We start from the raw sequence: 19,269 nt of genomic DNA, 5'->3' as shown, positions 1-19,269 counted from the left end.
CCGCCTGCTTAGCAATGCCGGGGCCAGGGGCGGTCCTCTGGCTTGCCACATCACACTCAAGCGATACAACGCAGGCTTGTCACAAGAAGCAAATCCAGGCCCTTTAACTGATGTCCATTACCTGCTTTATGACGTATGCCTTTGAGATTGGTGGAGGAGGGGACAAGTAAATGAAAGCCACAATTTAATATGCACCTCGCACTTCCTAGAAAGTCCTTTGTTATGGGTACATGGAATACAGGCCTGTGCACTTTAGTAATCTTTGATCTTTAACACTTGGAAGCAAGACGACGCGGAGCCACACAGGTTCGATCCCCGGGTCCATGCCTAGAAACGGCTCGGTATTAAGCGCGATATAAATAACCCATTACCGTTACCATGGCCGTCCCCCGGAAGGGCACCTCTGCCTGTGCACTTTAGTAATCTTTGATATTTAACACTTGGAAGCAAGACGACGCGGAGCCACACAGGTTCGATCCCCGGGTCCATGCTTAGAAACGGCTCGGTATTAAGCGCGATATAAATAACCCATTACGGTTACCATGACCGTCCCCCGGAAGGGCACCTCTGTTGTTTCCTAATCTGAGCATTTTGTGGAGCTGGAAGAGTGTAAAGCTTGGGTTCTCTAATGATAACTCTGACATCTTGGGATGTACTAGTAACTTCTTTAATTATGTTCTTGCGCATTTTATTACGTACATCGAGTCAGGTACATTCGAGCTTAGGGCAACATGCATGGGCATCCTTTCTAGGGGTCTACATCTCAGAAACGGACACATTCAGAACCCCCACTCATACATCAACATTCTCACAGGCTGCTTTGTATGTCACTCAGCCAACATGCCAAGCATACTGCAAAGGTAATAAGGAACCCGGGTCACTGCAAAGAGCCATGCTTCAGATGAAAGGCCACACAGTGTTGGACCGGCATTTCTGCACCGTGTCGGTCCCAACCGTACAGCCAGGCTCGCTAATCTGCCATTGGCCCATTGTGGAGTCCAAGGTGCTCAGAAACTCCAGCACTATACCAGCCCCAATTAAATTGAAACCAGCTGTCAGGTTGTTCATGAGGGCTCTGCAGCCCGCCCACATCGTTGTGTGGGCAGACCGCCGTTGCGGTCTTATTCCCCCTGACAAGGGGAAGTGACGTTGGGCTAGGGAGGGGGCTGGGGGATGTTGGGGCAGTTCCTGTTGTGCACTCAATAAAGATAGTTGCACGAAGCCCGGCTCCCGCGTGATACTTGCAATTATTTGGCATGAAGCATATCTTCTTTCCCAGATACCGGGCGAGAGCGAAAACTTGAGAATGCTAATCCAGACCTTTTGTTGTAGCAGGTGTAGTTATGTGAACAGTAACAATAAGCGAAAGGGGTGCCACCTTGTGTTTCTTGGAAGCTGTGTGGCAGTAATAAAGCGAGCTTTCGCCTAGGTTGTTCCATGACCTCATTATCAATTGGCTCCTGCAGAGAGGGTTTGATCAGCACAGCAGGTAAATAATGCCGCAGCGCGGGCAAGAGTCCGCGATTACATGCACAGGTTAGCATAGAAGCCTAGAGTGTCAGCATCATCCCATCATATGCAAAACAGACCCTGCATAAAACTCATTTCCAATGAAAGCTGTGATTGCCCCTTGATATGGGTTGGCTACTGCTGTATGCCAGCATGGGGCCGCGAGTCGCCCCACCCCAACAGAGCAGACTCCAGACACTGTTCAACATCCGGGCTCCACAGGCGCTCTGGCGCGCATGTGACACGCCCCTTTTATTAATCACGCGCGGCAGAGTTACATCACTTCCGCCGCATGCCCCTTTTATTAATCACGCGCGGCAGAGTTACGTCACTCCTCCGCGTGTGTCTTTCTTAAAGACACAGACACTACAGCTACCAGTTGCGAATGAGGTCAAAGCGAAGCAGAAAGGAAAAGGGAGGCTGGGGTGCTCCAAATGAGAACTCAGGGTGATATGAGCACCACTGTTGAACCATGTGTGCCTTGGTCTTCATTCACCTGCACCTGTGCAAAGAGAACATGTGGCATTGCACCAGTCTAGCCTTTTAGCTTCTCCTGGGATACATCCACACTCCCGCAACACATGTTATGTAGAGATGTTGCTTTCGATCCCTATGTCTTTTTGTCTACCATTTCGAGCTTCGCTTGACGTCCTTATTGAGGTCACATTGAGATATATATATATATATATATATAAAATGAGGTCAAAGACCCTCGTTGTGAATCTGTACGTTCATGGTTCTCACCAGTTCATGGTACGTCACACAATGAGTTCATGGTGTGACTGCAATCGCTTCAAACATCTAATTGTTCAACTGTTTTGCATTTGTGGTGCATATACACACTGTGGATCTACCAGACACATGAGTTTCTGTTTTTTCCCCCTCAGCTTTTAGAGAGAAGGAGGTGGAAGCAGCTGCCGCCGCAAAGCAGGAAGTGGTCGCCATCCCGCCAATGTATTCCGTTTCGGTAAAGAAGCAAGTCGGATGCACGGAAGACTACCTCCTTTCCAAGCTGCCAACGGATGGCAGGCAAGTGCCATTTGTGGTCCCCAACTTTCGGCCCTCGTATATACAACCCCGAGCAGTTGGCAGCCCGACACACCTCAAGGGGCTTCAAGGTAAGGCAGTACCACTCGCGCGGAGTCCTTGAAAGAGTCATCTAGTCTTCTTGCCACCAATGATTAAAGAAGGCCATTAATCCCAAAAGCTCTGAATGTTCACTCCAGTGTTTATCTGTCTTGGTAAGATTCTCCATGTTGAGCGTATGTGTATGTCCGCTCTGGCTTAAATTCACCACGTGGCAGGAGTTTGTTTTGAGTTCTTGGTTGATCAATAATAAACATATGTGATGGCAATATCATGATTGCAATAGGTTTCCTTTGATGCCATCTATATGTTTTCAACAAGTTACTGGTACGCCGCTAGGGCAAGGCTATGCGCTCAGCCAGTAGTGGGAAAGGAGTCAGCCATGTTGGATGGCCATGTGCTAAAAATGCAGTATGAACGTTGGCCTGTGCTGGATGTTAGAGATGTCCAATGCTGTGCATGGTCCATGTGCCTTGAAGCTTCTCTGTTCACTGTATGCATAAGGCAGGTCAATGGTGGGCCGGGTCAGCTGCTAACATGAGCCTCAAGTGGTGAACTCCACGGCCAAAACTGGGAGCTATGGACCCAGAGCCTTGCGTTGTCATTGGGCTCATTAACTTCGGTAGTCAGGTAAGCAACAACACAGGAGTCGAGCATCGGATAATAAAATGTATATAAATATGACGCCACTGGAAGATTTTGGGAGGATCACATACCACACCGGCCAGCGGAGATCTCTTTCAATAATCCTAGTGCCATTGCTAAGCAGCTTTCCGCGGGCACGCTCTTATCGTTTACGTACAGCTGGGAGCTCGGCAGAAAGAAGCGTGCTATTGTCCTGTCCAGATTTTCTTTATAGATGATTGAAACCCAAGATTCTAGTTTTTCTGGAACCCGCAGCCAACTTGATTAAGCTCTGGCGAATTTGATACAGTTTATCGTGTTGTGTTGATTTACAGGAAACATCTGGGAGCTTGCCTCGCCAGCTGACCTGCTGTTAGATATCTGCACTGCACCTCTTCAAATCTTTCCAAGCGTTGCTCTTAGTCTAAGGGGAATTGATGCGCACATGAGCAGCAACGCACTCCACTGCTCTCGCAGACAAAACATATGTTACGTGTATTTATAAAGCGTCCGTCCACCAGAGGCATCTTGGTCCTAAAATTAGTTTTACTACTACCCAGGCAAGGATGTCTTTCAGTTTTCAAAAGTGGAACTAATTACCATCCTTGACCAAGAGCAGATTTTGTGTAGAATTATTTATCATAGTGGGAACTGGATCTAGGTGATCACCTCAAACAAAAAATCCTGAGGATGAAAATGACAAATGTTTTTTTAAAAAATGCATTGGGTCACATATATATGCAGGGGAATCCCCCCGCTACCCTGTCATACTCCCCCACATTTATTATTACCCTTACTCAGCCCCCACATATATATGTAGTGAGATGGAGCATTTTTCGTTTGGCATTTTCCGCCTCGGAATTTTTACGTTCTGTATTTTGGTACGGTACAGGGGAATTTATGCAGTTGTAAAACAATGATTTTGTCTAAAAAGGTATGATTCAGTTTAGCTCTATTTCTTAACATTTGTTTGTAGTTCCAAAGTTAACAAAACCTATGCCAGAACTGTCATCATTTCTCTTTATCATTTTATATTTTTCACCAAATTTGTAAATCAATCCTGACATTTCTGTTCCAAAATCCTGGTTGCAGAAAAAGTTCAATTGGGCACATTCTATAATTCAGGATTCCCCCCAGACTTTTCTGTTCCTTTCCTGGTAAATGTGTACAGTAAATTCTATTGGCAAGGAATATTGGTAGTTTCTGACCTTGCGTGGGGGTATTGCCATTGTGGTTTTGCCGAATACTCTAAATCAGATGTTGCTGGAATTGCATGCGCTATTGTTGGCCTTTGTGCTACTTTGAGGATTTTGCACCCATCTCTCTGAGGCTGCGATTAGAGATTTTGCGATCTTCAGGTAGCAGGGAAATCCCTGGACATGATCTCCCTTCACATGGCATCTCCCTCTGCTTGTGAGTACACAGATTATCTGTTGACCAGATCCCATACGCAGAGCTGCCCAAATTGGCGCAGTGATACTGAAGGTTTTCATGTTGGTAAGGAACACGAGTTCATCGAACTGGGGACAGATTACATGAAATGGCTTCATTATTTGCAAAAGGCTCTGATCTGGGGGTGTTTTACAAATATCATATCGTTCATTTGTGAGGGGACCTGTTTAAATCTGAATTTTAAGTGCTCTCCCAAGATGGTGGAATTTTTGTTTTAGATCAAATTTGTCTTTAGGTATGTGCATTTGAGCAGAAGAGGGCCTTTTTTCTCTCATGTCATTTTACATCAAGTACATATGGATTCTATGCTGGCATATGACCTCTTTTGGTCACAGGCATGGTCACAAGCCAAGTCGCCCTATTAGGGGTGTGTGCGCCCATATGTGGGCCCGAGCTTTCTCTGCCTACTGTTTTAAACTAGGCCCCACTGATGAAGCCCAATGTGGCTGAAACGTGACTGTAGTTGCTTGTTATACTGTGCAAAAGGGAAGTGACCTAGCAGTTTGGGATGACTGCCCCTTTTTGAAGTATGACAATACTGATTTAAAAATACTTTTTCCCATTCTGTAAAGGCAAATCCTTCCCACCTTCCAAGCTCCTCATCTCAACCACAGCTCGTAATCGTGACACCACTTTGACTCAAATCTTTCCTTTTCTCATCATATTTCCCTCACTTCTCACTCTTGTCGCATTCATCTTCACAATATACGCAAAGCTCGCCCGTTTCTCTGCTTTCAAGCATCCAAACTCTTAATCTCCTCCCTGATCTTCTCTCGGCTCTTTTACTGCTCTACCACTCTGTTTGGCCTTCCAAGATCTCATCTTGCCCCTTCAAGATCAGTCTTCAATTCTTCTATCGTCTACTGTGTCTGCTTCCCTATCGAGACTCTATATCCTCTTCTCTCGCAAGACTTGGTTGGCTGCCCTTTCACTCTCACATCGAATTTAACTTTCTTTGCTTTTTTAAAAAAATCTCTGTATGGTCTTGCTCCTAACTACCTTACTGTAGTTATATCTTTCTATATTCCTTCTCGCTCTCTCCAGTCCTCTTCTCACTTTAGACTCCTGGTTCCTCGCCCCCCCTGTGCTCGGCCTCGTTTCGATCATTTGAACTCCTTTCTCCTCTCTATTGAAATGCTCTCCCTCTTTCTCTTCGCTGCCTCACTGTCTATTCTTTTTTCTGTGGTTCTCTAAAAACATACGTACTTCAACACCCCTGAATGATTGCCCTAAGCATTCAATTTTCGATTCAACTTTATTGTACCGTGTTTTAATTATAATGTTCAGCGCTTTGGTTTAACCCGCTCTATAAAAGACAAATAAAATACAAATACAAAAAAGAAGGAGTAGAAGGCTACCAGAGAAATTGATTGTTATTAATACCAAGTTTTCTTTGCATCATTATTATGTTTCACAAGTGAGTTGTTTTGCATGAACCATTTCCGGATTTTAAATTCCGATCCCTTTTTAGACCATGGATGGTGCTTGGCGCATTGCCTGGTTCGATAGCTTTCTTGCTCTCCGTTTAGTCAAAGAGGTATAGGGGACAAAAGGCCCCTGACTAGTAAGAAACAATGGTGTCTTTGCTTTGATACAATCTGATTCAAGTGTGAGAGATTTAATATGCAAGATACACCTGGTGAAGTATTTTGTTCTCCGCGATTTCAGCTAGAAACCGGTCTCTCATAAGTACCTCTATTGAAAATAAATACCTTGTATGCGATCCCTTGGGCCCCCACACTCACAGCACAGGATTTTGTGATCGCTAATTCAATAACTACCCTTTTACTCAATCATGCAGGGCATGTCGTGTGGTTAATCTCTACACAAATCCAAATGCCTCCATCTTATGTCGGTCTATCCTTTCTACCATTGCATGGTAGCTTAAGAATTGTGAACAGCTCCATAGGGTCTTTGCACTTTCAACCAGACACCATTTTGCATCTTTACCGTTATTTGAACCTGTGCATGCATTCTTTTCTTTAAAGGGTCAGCGATAGCCACTTTTAGTGACCGGAAGGCAGAAATGTCCAGCATGTACGCCCATCAGCAGGCACCAAACTACAGCGATGTAGTGTACAACCCTAGCTACCTGCTCCAGCATATCTCACCCGACCTGGCCAGGCGTGGGCCGCCGAACACAGACACCATGAGGCTGTATGGGTCAGGTAAGAAAAAAAAACGACGGCGGCCTCTACCTACATTTTTGTAGCCTGTTGTGATCCCCGTCTTCCACTTTTCCACTTGAGGCGTTACTCTTTGCCAAGTGACTTTGTTGAAAGCCCTTTTCACTGATGCATCACCCCATACATGAATACTGCTTGCTAACTGATCTTTTATCTTTTTCCTTATGTTAAAGCAACTTATGTTAGGGTGTTTTTTCTTTCCCTTGGCATTTTATTCTGCTAAATCCGTAAAAGCCACACCCGTCTTTCTTTTTTTGATAGCGCCGAAGTAAAAGTGCACACGCATGGAATTGATGGATCCTATTATGCATTTAAACACATTTTCAGCCTCTGTTTCATCCACCTACATTCATACTTTACTGTAACAGTGTAACATTGCTTTGTGACAACACCCACAGTCATACTTTACTGTAACATGGAGACAGTGTAACATTCCTTTAAGAGAGGACAACTTCCTCTGTTTCATCCACCCACAGTCATACTTTACTGTGACATGGAGACAGTGTAACATTCCTTTAAGAGACAACACCCACAGTCATACTTTACTGTGACATGGAGACAGTGTAACATTCCTTTAAGAGAAGACAACTTTCTCTGTTTCATCCACCCACAGTCATACTTTACTGTGACATGGAGACAGTGTAACATTCCTTTAAGAGACAACACCCACAGTCATACTTTACTGTGACATGGAGACAGTGTAACATTCCTTTAAGAGAAGACAACTTCCTCTGTTTCATCCACCCACATTCATACTTTACTGTGACATGGAGACAGTGTAACATTCCTTTAAGAGAGGACAACTTCCTCTGTTTCATCCACCCACAGTCATACTTTACTGTGACATGGAGACAGTGTAACATTCCTTTAAGAGACAACACCCACAGTCATACTTTACTGTGACATGGAGACAGTGTAACATTCCTTTAAGAGAAGACAACTTCCTCTGTTTCATCCACCCACAGTCATACTTTACTGTGACATGGAGACAGTGTAACATTCCTTTAAGAGACAACACCCACAGTCATACTTTACTGTGACATGGAGACAGTGTAACATTCCTTTAAGAGAAGACAACTTCCTCTGTTTCATCCACCCACAGTCATACTTTACTGTGACATGGAGACAGTGTAACATTCCTTTAAGAGAAGACAACTTTCTCTGTTTCATCCACCCACAGTCATACTTTACTGTGACATGGAGACAGTGTAACATTCCTTTAAGAGACAACACCCACAGTCATACTTTACTGTAACATGGAGACAGTGTAACATTCCTTTAAGAGAGGACAACTTCCTCTGTTTCATCCACCCACAGTCATACTTTACTGTGACATGGAGACAGTGTAACATTCCTTTAAGAGACAACACCACAGTCATACTTTACTGTAACATGGAGACAGTGTAACATTCCTTTAAGAGACAACACCCACAGTCATACTTTACTGTGACATGGAGACAGTGTAACATTCCTTTAAGAGACAACACCCACAGTCATACTTTACTGTAACATGGAGACAGTGTAACATTCCTTTAAGAGAGGACAACTTCCTCTGTTTCATCCACCCACAGTCATACTTTACTGTGACATGGAGACAGTGTAACATTCCTTTAAGAGACAACACCCACAGTCATACTTTACTGTGACATGGAGACATTGTAACATTCCTTTAAGAGACAACACCCACAGTCATACTTAACTGTAACATGGAGACAGTGTAACATTCCTTTAAGAGAGGACAACTTCCTCTGTTTCATCCACCCACAGTCATACTTTACTGTGACATGGAGACAGTGTAACATTCCTTTAAGAGACAACACCCACAGTCATACTTTACTGTAACATGGAGACATTGTACCATTCCTTTAAGAGACAACACCCACAGTCATACTTTACTGTAACATGGAGACAGTGTAACATTCCTTTAAGAGACGACAACTTCCTCTGTTTCATCCACCCACAGTCATACTTTACTGTAACATGGAGACAGTGTAACATTCCTTTAAGAGACAGCAACTTCCTCTGTTTCATCCACCCACAGTCATACTTTACTGTAACATGGAGACAGTGTAACATTCCTTTAAGAGGCCACAACTACTTGAAATTTCAGAAAACCAGAAAAGCCACAAACATGATAATAGAAGTCTCTAAACTATGTTTGCCCCAACTCGTGAAGACTTTCGCTCCTGCATGTGGACGGCCATTAGACTCGGCTTTCTCCTGTGACATCCATGTCTTCTGCTTGTCAGTGATAGCACAGCAATGGACTGACCATTGCATGTATGAATGAATGCATGTTTATATAATGCAAACGTAGCTTATATCTTATATATGCATGTCTCGGGAGAATAATTCAGGGGCAATGCGCTGGCCTTGATAGCAAGACGGCACAGAGCAACACAGGTTCGATCCCCGGATCCGCGCTTAGAAAGCTCTGGGCATTAAACGCGTTATAAATAACCAATTATATATTATATTATATACCAACAGAGCTGTGCAAGTCTGGGGGTGGGGAGGAATGGAACCAGAGGCAAGTGGAGGAAGATGAAGAGCGCAAAGGTCAGAAGGCGGTCACAAGAGCAGGTAGGGATTCTGGGAGGAGTGCAGAGGGTGCCCTCATCAGTACAGCATTTTGAATAAGTCTTGCTCATGCTTTACTCCCTAAACCTGGAAGTTGGGAGTAAAAGGACTTATCGCATAGTAAAAAGTTAGTTCTCCCCATCTACAGGGGTGCTACGTGGAAGGTAAAATGACATTTTAATTTTAAAAACGGTATTTTTGTAGTAACACCTTTTTTGTGCCTCTTAATTACATTTTCTTAACCTTGTAGGTCCACCTCAGATATCACTATATAGTAGAGTTCCTCTCTGGAGCATGTGTTGATGGTGGCTCACATCACAGTGCACAATGTGCAAGAAGGAGCAGCAAGAGGCAGACACCTGCTTATCAGTTACTCCCTGTGTTTTTTTGGTTAGTATTTTCCTAATTTTAAGGAGTAAATTGTACAGGGGCGTTGCAGAACTGTATGGCGGTTGTGAAGTATTCTGTTGGAAAAATGCATCACAATAGTTTCTGTCTCGTACGCACCCTCAAAGTTGGAACTAAACACAACCATGCCTCTACCGCACCACTAACAACATGCCCTCGCAGCACCCTGACATGAAAACAAATCACACAAGAGGACACCTCAACACCACATGATGGCTACCAACCGAAAAAGCAGCAACGCTCAGTGACCGGTTTCCCCAAACTGAAGCTGCCGACAGCGCGTCAAAGCTCTCTTGCTCGTCTCCTGCTCAACCCCACTAACAAACCCCTGAATTCCTCCTATCCTTGCAGATGCGCCAGGGCGCCAAGAGACCATGCAAGTGGCGACAGTGCGCAGTACGAGACCCATTAACATTTAGTCTCAGGAGGATAGCTTAAGGGTAACCTGCTCGCCTTGGAAGCAAGACGACACGGAGCAACATAGGTTCGATCCCCGGGTCTGCGCTTAGAAACCTATGGGTATTAAGCGCGTTATAAATGATCTGTCATATCATATCAGTATAGGACGTTTTAGGAATTGCTTAGCACGGGCTTCTGTGCGGACCCCGACTGAACCAATACAACCCTGTAGAAATCGCAGGACACTTGCCCTTTCTGATCTGTGTGCGCATTACAACACAACGAGGGACATTATGCAATCGCAGCCGAGGGATCACGGTGACAAAGGAGCGAGTAATCCCCATAATGTAAAAGTAAACAGTGCCTGCTTCCTTATGGTGCGCCCTACCCAGTTATTGGCATCTTGCAGAGTTTAGAACAAAGTTAACAGCTGTCGCAGCTGCCTCGCCATGTGATCTGGTGACGTGTACATCGCATTCCTGTGTCGACTGCGTCACCAGTATGTCGTCGAAAAAGAAAGAACTGACAACTGCCAAGTTTATTTAAGCGCTTGTTAAAAAATGTTTGTTTGCCCTGAATGGCCCTCAATCATCTTCGGGGATGTTAGTCTACCTGCTCCAGAGTACTGACTCCCAGGCTCCCGAGTGCTGTGTCTCCCAGGCTCCGGAGTGCTGTTTCTCCCAGGCTCCAGAGCGCTGTGTCTACCGGCTCCAGAACGCTCTGTCTACCAGCTCCAGAGCACTGTCTACCGGCTCCAGAGCGCTGTGTCTCCCAGCTCCAGAGCCCTGTGTCGCCCGGCTCCAGAGCGCTGTGTCTCCCAGGCTCCTGAGCGCTGTGTCTTCCAGACTCCAGAGTGCTGTGTCTCCCAGGCTCCGGAGTGCTGTTTCTCCCAGGCTCTAGAGCGCTGTGTCTACCGGCTCCAGAGCGCTGTGTCTCCCAGCTCCAGAGCCCTGTGTCGCCCGGCTCCAGAGCACTGTGTCTCCCAGGCTCCAGAGCGCTGTGTCTACCGGGATCCAGAGTGCTGTGTCTCCCAGGCTCCAAGTGCTGTCTCTCCCAGGCTCCAGAGTGCTGTGCGTGAGTGTCCAAGGCTCCAGAGTGCTGTGTCTACTGGCTCCAGAGTGCTGTGTCTACCGGCTCCAGAGTGCTGTATCTAACGTGTCTCCCGGACTCCAGAGTGCTGTGTCTCCCGGACTCCAGAGTGCTATGTCTCCCAGGCTCCAGCGTGCTGTGTCTCCCAGGCTCCAGAGTGCTGTGCTTTGTCTAACGGTTCCAGAGTGCTGTGTCTACCAGTTCCAGAGTGCTGTGTCTACCAGGCTCCAGAGTGCTGTGTCTACTGTGTCTACCGGGCTCCAGAGTGCTGTGTCTCCCAGGCTCCAGAGTGCTGTGTCTACTGGGCTCCAGAGTGCTGTGTCTACTGGACTCCAGAGTGCTGTGTCTACTGGCTCCAGAGTGCTGTGTGTGCCGGCTCCAGAGTGCTGTGCCTCCCAGGCTCCAGAGTGCTATGCCTCCCAGGGTCCACAGTGTTGGGTCTAGTGGCTCCAGAGTTCTGTGTCTCCCAGACTCCAGAGTGCTGTTCCTACCGGCTCCAGAGCACTGTGTCTCCCAGGCTCCAGACCGCTGTGTCTACCGGGCTCCAGAGTGCGGTGTCTTCCGGGCTCCAGAGTGTTGTGTCTCCCAGGCTCCAAGTGCTGTCTCTCCCAGGCTCCAGAGTGCTGTGCGTGAGCGTCCAAGGCTCCAGAGTGCTGTGACTACTGGCTCCAGGCTGCTGTGCGTGAGCGTCTGAGGCTCCAGAGTGCTCTGTCTACTGGCTCCAGAGTGCTGTGTCTACTGGCTACAGAGTGCTTAATCTACCAGCTCCAGAGCGCTGTATCTACCGTGTCTACCGGCTCCAGAGTGCTGTGTCTACCGAGCTCCAGAGTGCTGTGTCTCCCAGGTTCCAGAGTGCTGTGTCTCCCAGGCTCCAGAGTGCTGTGTCTCCCAGGCTCCAGAGTGCTGTGTCTATGGCTCCAGAGTGCTGTGCTGTGTCTAACCGCTCCAGATTGCTGTGTCTACCAGTTCCAGAGTGCTGTGTCTACCGGAATCCAAAGTGCTGTGTTTACCGGGCTCCAGAGTGCTGTGTCTACTGGCTCCACAGTTCTGTGTCTACTGTGTCTACCGGGCTCCAGAGTGCGGTGTCTTCCGGGCTCCAGAGTGTTGTGTCTCCCAGGCTCCAAGTGCTGTCTCTCCCAGGCTCCAGAGTGCTGTGCGTGAGCGTCCAAGGCTCCAGAGTGCTGTGACTACTGGCTCCAGGCTGCTGTGCGTGAGCGTCTGAGGCTCCAGAGTGCTCTGTCTACTGGCTCCAGAGTGCTGTGTCTACTGGCTACAGAGTGCTTAATCTACCAGCTCCAGAGCGCTGTATCTACCGTGTCTACCGGCTCCAGAGTGCTGTGTCTACCGAGCTCCAGAGTGCTGTGTCTCCCAGGTTCCAGAGTGCTGTGTCTCCCAGGCTCCAGAGTGCTGTGTCTCCCAGGCTCCAGAGTGCTGTGTCTATGGCTCCAGAGTGCTGTGCTGTGTCTAACCGCTCCAGATTGCTGTGTCTACCAGTTCCAGAGTGCTGTGTCTACCGGAATCCAAAGTGCTGTGTTTACCGGGCTCCAGAGTGCTGTGTCTACTGGCTCCACAGTTCTGTGTCTACTGTGTCTACCGGGATCCAGAGTGTGGTGTCTCCCAGGCTCCAGAGTGCTGTGTCTCCCAGGCTCCAGAGTGTTGTCTACTGGGCTCCAGAGTGCTGTGTCTACTGGCTCCAGAGTGCTGTGTCTATTGTGTGTATAGGGCTCCAGAGTGCTGTGTCTCCCAGGCTCCAGAGTGCTGTGTCTACCAGGCTCCAGAGTGCTGTGTCTCCCAAGCTCCAGAGTGCTGTGTCTCCCAAGCTCCAGAGTGCTGTGTCTCCCAGGTTCCAGAGTGCTGTCTCTCCCAGGTTCCAGAGTGCTGTGTCTACTGTGGCTACTGACTCCAGATTGCTGTGTCTACCGGCTCCAGAGTGCTGTGTCTACCTGCTCCAGAGTGCTGTGTCTCCTGGACTCCAGAGAGCTGTGTCTCCTGGACTCCAGAGTGCTGTATCTTCAGCTCCAGAATGCTGTGTCCCCTGGACTCCAGAGTGCTCTGCCTCCCAGGCTCCAGAGTGCTGTGACTCCCAGGGTCCACAGTGTTGTGCCTATCGTCTCCAGAGTGCTATGTCTACTGGCTCCAGAGTGCTGTGTCTAGCGGTTCCAGAATGCTGTGCCTCCCAGGGTCCAGAGTGCTGTGTCTCCCAGGCTCCAGAGGGCTGTGTCTCCCAGGCTCCAGAGGGCTGTGTCTCCCAGGCTCCAGAGTGATGTGTCTCCCAGGTTCCAGAGTGCTGTGTCTCCCAGGTTCCAGAGTGCTGTGTCTCTCAGGCTCCAGAGTGCTGTGTCTCTCAGGCTCCAGAGTGCTGTGTCTACCGGCTCCAGAGTGCTGTGACTACTGTGTCTACCGGCTCCAGAGTGCTGTGTCTACTGGCTCCAGAGTGCTGTGTCTACCGGCTCCAGAGTGCTGTGTCTCCTGGACTCCAGAGAGCTGTGTCTCCTGGACTCCAGAGCGCTGTATCTTCAGCTCCAGAATGCTGTGCCTCCCAGGCTCCAGAGTGCTGTGACTCCCAGGGTCCACAGTGTTGTGTCTATCGTCTCCAGAGTGCTATGTCTACTGGCTCCAGAGTGCTGGGCCTCCCAGGGTCCAAAGTGCTGTGTCTAGCGGCTCCAGAGTGCTGTGCCTCCCAGACTCCAGGGTGCTGTGCCTCCCAGGGTCCAGAATGCTGTGTCTATCGGCTCCAGAGTGCTGTGTCTACCGGCTCCAGAGTGCTGTGTGTTCAGCTCCAGAGTGCTGTGTCTTCAGCTTCAGAATGCTGTGTCTCCTGGACTCCAGAGTGCTGTGTCTTCCAGGCTCCAGAGTGCTGTGCCTCCCAGGCTCCAGAGTGGTGTGCCTCCCAGGGTCCAGAGTGCTGTGTCTATCGGCTCCAGAGTGTTATGTCTACTGGCTCCAGAGTGCTGTGTCTCTCAGGCTCCAGAGTGCTGTGTCTACCGGCTCCAGAGTGCTGTGACTACTGTGTCTACCGGCTCCAGAGTGCTGTGTCTACCGGCTCCAGAGTGCTGTGTCTACCGGCTCCAGAGTGCTGTGTCTCCTGGACTCCAGAGAGCTGTGTCTCCTGGACTCCAGAGTGCTGTATCTTCAGCTCCAGAATGCTGTGCCTCCCAGGCTCCAGAGTGCTGTGCCTCCCAGGGTCCAAAGTGCTGTGTCTAGCGGCTCCAGAGTGCTGTGTCTCCCAGACTCCAGGGTGCTGTGCCTCCCAGACTCCAGGGTGCTGTGCCTCCCAGGGTCCAGAATGCTGTGTCTATCGGCTCCAGAGTGTTGTGTCTACCGGCTCCAGAGTGCTGTGTGTTCAGCTCCAGAGTGCTGTGTCTTCAGCTTCAGAATGCTGTGTCTCCTGGACTCCAGAGTGCTGTGTCTTCCAGGCTCCAGAGTGCTGTGCCTCCCAGGCTCCAGAGTGGTGTGCCTCCCAGGGTCCAGAGTGCTGTGTCTATCGGCTCCAGAGTGCTATGTCTACTGGCTCCAGAGTGCTGTGTCTAGCGGCTCCAGAATGCTATGCCTCCCAGGGTCCAGAGTGCTATGTCCAGCGGCTCCAGAGTGATGTGTCTAGCGGCTCCAGAGTGCTGTGTCTCCCAGACTCCAGAGTGCTGTCTCCCCCAGGGTCCAGAGTGCTATGTCTACCAGGGTCCAGAGTGCTGTGCCTACCGGCTCCAGAGTGCTGTGTCTAGCGGCTCCAGAGTGCTGTTCCACATCCAAACTCCTACATCATCTCTCCCCTCCTGGTATAAGAACTGTCTCACATTTGTGGCAACAACAAATTGTTTGGTCAGGATGGTTCATCACAACATTAACTGGAGAAATAATTGTAACTTTTCATCAGCCATTGTTCACAATTCTTCCCCAATATCACAACTCAACATGCTGTTTTCTATTAGTGCCACTCTTCAGTACTTGCACCTTCTACCTGGCTTATGTTTTTTACCAGGTTTCTTCTGGGCAATCAATTCTTGCACTATGGGTATACTCGCCTGCCCGTCTACTTCTTCAACATCAAAACAGAAAAGTGCTTCAATGGTAATTTTCAAATTATAACAACAACTTCAATAGGCTTCTTTGTTGTCAAAATATTAGCAGGTTTCAGGGAATGGAACATTCACATTGATCCATCTGAGGCCTTTTCTACAAACGATGCTGATCTGCCACTGGATAGCTTCTTCTAGAAGGGCAGCCTGTTTGCCACCTGTCTTTCCCTTCTGCATCAGTAAAACCAAAGTAGTCAGGATAAAGTATTTTCCTGCTTCTGCCTTGGTTGTGCCAACGATCAAGCACATTACTCGATCAAGCACATTACTTGCAACATATGAGCAGCACTTTCTAGAACCCTTGGGATTTGTATTACTTCCCTTTGGCTTTTGACAATGATTAATGATCTCAAATTGCCCAGGTTTTGCTTTCTTTTTGCTTTGGCATTGCTTGTATGCCTTGGTTCTTAATATTGTTTCTCCGCCGGGTTGTTGGGATTTCCTCACACTTATAAAAGGAACATCACAGCTACTTTGTTTCGCTAACCACCACTTCCTGGGTTTTCTGAAAGTTTGATATTCAATAGAAGCGACTTTGTCATTCATATGCGAACTGCGCGGCTGACTTGCCGCACGCGAGCAACACCTCAGCGCTCCTGTTCCACTTGCCAGTGGGGTACTCACTGGCTATGACGCTCTGGCTCTGTGCTCGCTGGTCATTAGCTTCTGTGGCTCTCCTGGCCTCGGTGAACAGTTCCTTGTTATTCGCTCTTGCCACCTCCACACCAACGCGGAGCTTCCCAAGCTCCTATGAGTCTCTGGAGCCACCTAGTCACGGGAGCTCCCTCAGGGTTTGCCACCATGCTGACTTTATGCTGCACAACCTCTTCAATTAGGATAAGGAGAGACACCGGCCCTCTCAGGACCTGCAGTGGTCCCAGAATGTACTCGCTCTATTAATCCCACCTCACCTGCAGACACAACCCACACAGCACACATTGCTTCCTCTGCTTCTGCTTCTCTGGCTTCTCTGACAATAGTCTGCACCTGAGGGGGACATTCAAACGGCCCAATCTCCCTCAGGTGTGGACAATCTCCACTAATGAACTGGTCACTGCAGTTTTGTTCCTCAACATCCCTCTTCCCCGTCTCAGTACTGAGGGAATTATGGGACTTGAAGTCCCGAATACAAAAATTAGTTTTTGTAAGTGGTTTCATACTTAGATTTTTATCTCTTTCCAGTAACCTTTACTAAGGGAATGTTATGTGAACCAGCCGTCAGATTCGTTTGTAAAGAGGTACAGAGGTTTTTAGATGGGATGCTGTTAACATTCTCAAACTTCCACCTCTTACACTTTCGGGAGTTAGGGACATTTTCAATTGTCTGAGTTCCCTGAATTTGAGAAAGATGTCTATCTGTTTTATTCACACAGGGTGACTAATTCCACCCACACTAAGATGGTTAACTCGTGCAACAGAAGGGTTATGGTGGCAGCAAGCAATGATGTACTGTGGGAGTGTAAACATTTCTCCTTTAAAAGAAGGCAAACACGGTGGCTCATCCCGTGGATACCCCTCTCTTTCTGGCCATTTTCTCCTCCCGGGGATCCGCAGTACACAACCTCCAAGGTCAGGATCAGAAAGCGTATTCCTTTCCCTGGTCAACTGGGAGGAGACTTTAGGCATGGGTTTAGTGGGGGAGAAATTGGGTCAGAAACAAGACAGTGCAGCGCTCTGGCAAAAACTGTCTTGCCGGAGCGTAATTCAATGTAGACTCGAGTCCCATCCCCACCCCCACATGTTGAGAAAGCTCTCTGCACCTGACTGCAACTCGTGACCTTTTAATGGCCACTGTGTCTCAGACTCACAGCAGTTTTCTGAACACTGTGTCAGGAGGCTCCGAGCAGTCAGGGCCAGAGAGCTTCCCCAACTTGTGTGAGGTTGGGATGGAACAGCGCTCCGGAAAGACAGTTTTTGCCAGAGTGCAGCACTGTCTTGTTCTGACCCAATTCCTCCCCTGAGCGTCATTTGACTGGGTATTTCTCTCTCTCTCTCTCTCTCTCTCTCTCTCTCTCTCTCTCTCTCTCTCTCTCTCTCTCCCTCTCTCTCTCTCTGTAGAGAGAGAGAGAGAGAGAGAGAATATGATATATGAGAGAATATGTTATATGATATGATGTGGCATTTATAATGCAACTGTACACAAGTGTTTCTATGCGCGACAAGACAATAAGGGGGAAACGCAGGGAGGACAAAATTGATATTATTTTTTTTCTATTGATATTGATATTTTATTTCTATCGCGCTCGTACACAAGTGTTTCAAAGCATGACAAGGCAAGGGAGGGGAACAGGGGAGAACAAAACAGCGATCTTACTAGGCCGAGTGACATTGGTGCATGGAAGGGGGGAGAAGTGGAAAGTGCGAAGCAGAGGAGAAACAGATAAATAATAATAAATAAATAAATAATAAAGGCAACAAACAGTGATAGTGCAGCCAGCAATTTGCAAGTGCTAGGTTTAAGGAAGCAGACAAGGTAGGTCTGATAAGCGCAGGAAGTAAAAATGGGGGAGAGGGCTTTATGGGTGCAGATACAGACCCCAGTGCAAGCGGTGGCCCAGAGGCAGTGCGGGAGGGTGACAGGGTGAGCATGTACCTGGACCTGGAGGACAGATGGCCAGGTGCACGGTGCCAAGAGAGAACAGATCTTAACAAAATAACAATCTTACTAGGCCTTGTAAAATTCTGATCGTGCAAGTGCAGGGAAGAGGGAAGGGGAGAAGTGCCAGGGGGAGAGGGGAAGGGGAAGTACAGTTAACTCACAAGTGCAGCCAGCGGGTGGCTCATAAGTGCAGAGAAAAGGGACTGTAGGTTTGCAGCTACAGACCCGTAAGTACTGGGGAGCCTGGAGGCAGCACAAGGGCAACTGGACATGCAGGAGCCTGGGCCCGAGTTCAGAGGTTCACCAGGTGACCAGTGCACGGAGCAGTAAGGTGCAGCAGCAAGGGAGAGGAAGAGAGAAAGAGGAAGCGAAAAGGAAGATCTTGAGTTGCTTCCAGACTCAGAGGTGGTTCTGCTCAGGTTTGAGAGAGGCAGGGAGGCTGTTCCAGAGGGAGGCCCCAGCCGAGGAGATAGATCTATCCCCAACTCTCTGCTTGGAGAAGCATCTGACCCTCAGAGAGTTGGAGGTAGATGAGCGGAGAGCTCGGGAAGGTAGATGTTTTGGAAGAGAAAGTTTGAGCTAGCACAGACACAGGCCCCAGAAAGCCTTGTGGACGATGCAAAGGGTCTTGAACTTGATCCTTGCAGCCACGGGGAGCAGTGATGAGATTTCAGAGCTGGAGAGATACGATCCCTGGGCTTGAGGCCAAACACAAGTCTTGCAGTCCTGTTCTACATAAGTTGTAAAGGTCAAAGAGTAGTGGCAGGAAGATTTAGAAAGAGGCTGTTCCAGTAGTCCAGCCTAGAGAGGACAGAGCTCTGGAGACAGTGAGCTTCTGGACTAAAGTGAGAAAATGCAGAATACCTCTGAGGAGGTGCAGCTGATAGTTTGACTCCTTAGAGACTTCAGAGATGTGAGGTGAGAAGGAGAGGGTGGAGTCGAAGATGACACCAATGTTCTCAGCCTAACAGGAAAGAACAGGAAGAGGGCCGGGAGTGGGCAGCCAGAGAGAGTGAGCAAAGGAGGGAGCGGGTGTGCCATTGAGGAGGATCTCAGTCTTACTGGCATTAAAGCAGGGATCATTGGCTGCACACCATTCCTGAATTGCGGCCAGAGAGTCTGGTATGAGAGAAGAAGCAAAGGTGCCTGAGGGGAGCCTGAAAGAGAGCTGAGCATCATCCGCATAACATTGAAAATGGGAGCATAAAGTAGCGATGCAGTGGGCAAGAGCTTCCAGGTAGTGTTTGAAGAGCCTGGGAGAGAG

General features: G+C 48.4%; 1 protein-coding gene across 3 annotated transcripts in view; it reads left to right on the top strand.

The window, feature by feature from the left end:
- TC2N (tandem C2 domains, nuclear) overlaps window positions 1-19,269 on the top strand; it is a 305,672-nt gene that overhangs the window by 89,772 nt on the left and 196,631 nt on the right. For all 3 annotated transcript variants that reach the window (XM_069637839.1, XM_069637837.1, XM_069637838.1), the window contains 2 exons: window positions 2,397-2,627; window positions 6,660-6,839. In XM_069637839.1, the coding sequence (XP_069493940.1) occupies window positions 2,462-2,627; window positions 6,660-6,839 (346 nt within the window). In that variant the 5' untranslated portion in view covers window positions 2,397-2,461. The remainder of the gene's footprint in view (window positions 1-2,396; window positions 2,628-6,659; window positions 6,840-19,269) is intronic.

Source organism: Ambystoma mexicanum, chromosome 14, assembly GCF_040938575.1.
Source record: "Ambystoma mexicanum isolate Mex_15411 chromosome 14, UKY_AmexF1_1, whole genome shotgun sequence".
Taxonomy (NCBI): domain Eukaryota; kingdom Metazoa; phylum Chordata; class Amphibia; order Caudata; family Ambystomatidae; genus Ambystoma; species Ambystoma mexicanum.
Note: the sequence above shows the minus strand (reverse complement) of the source record. Positions and strands in the feature narration are given on the sequence as shown.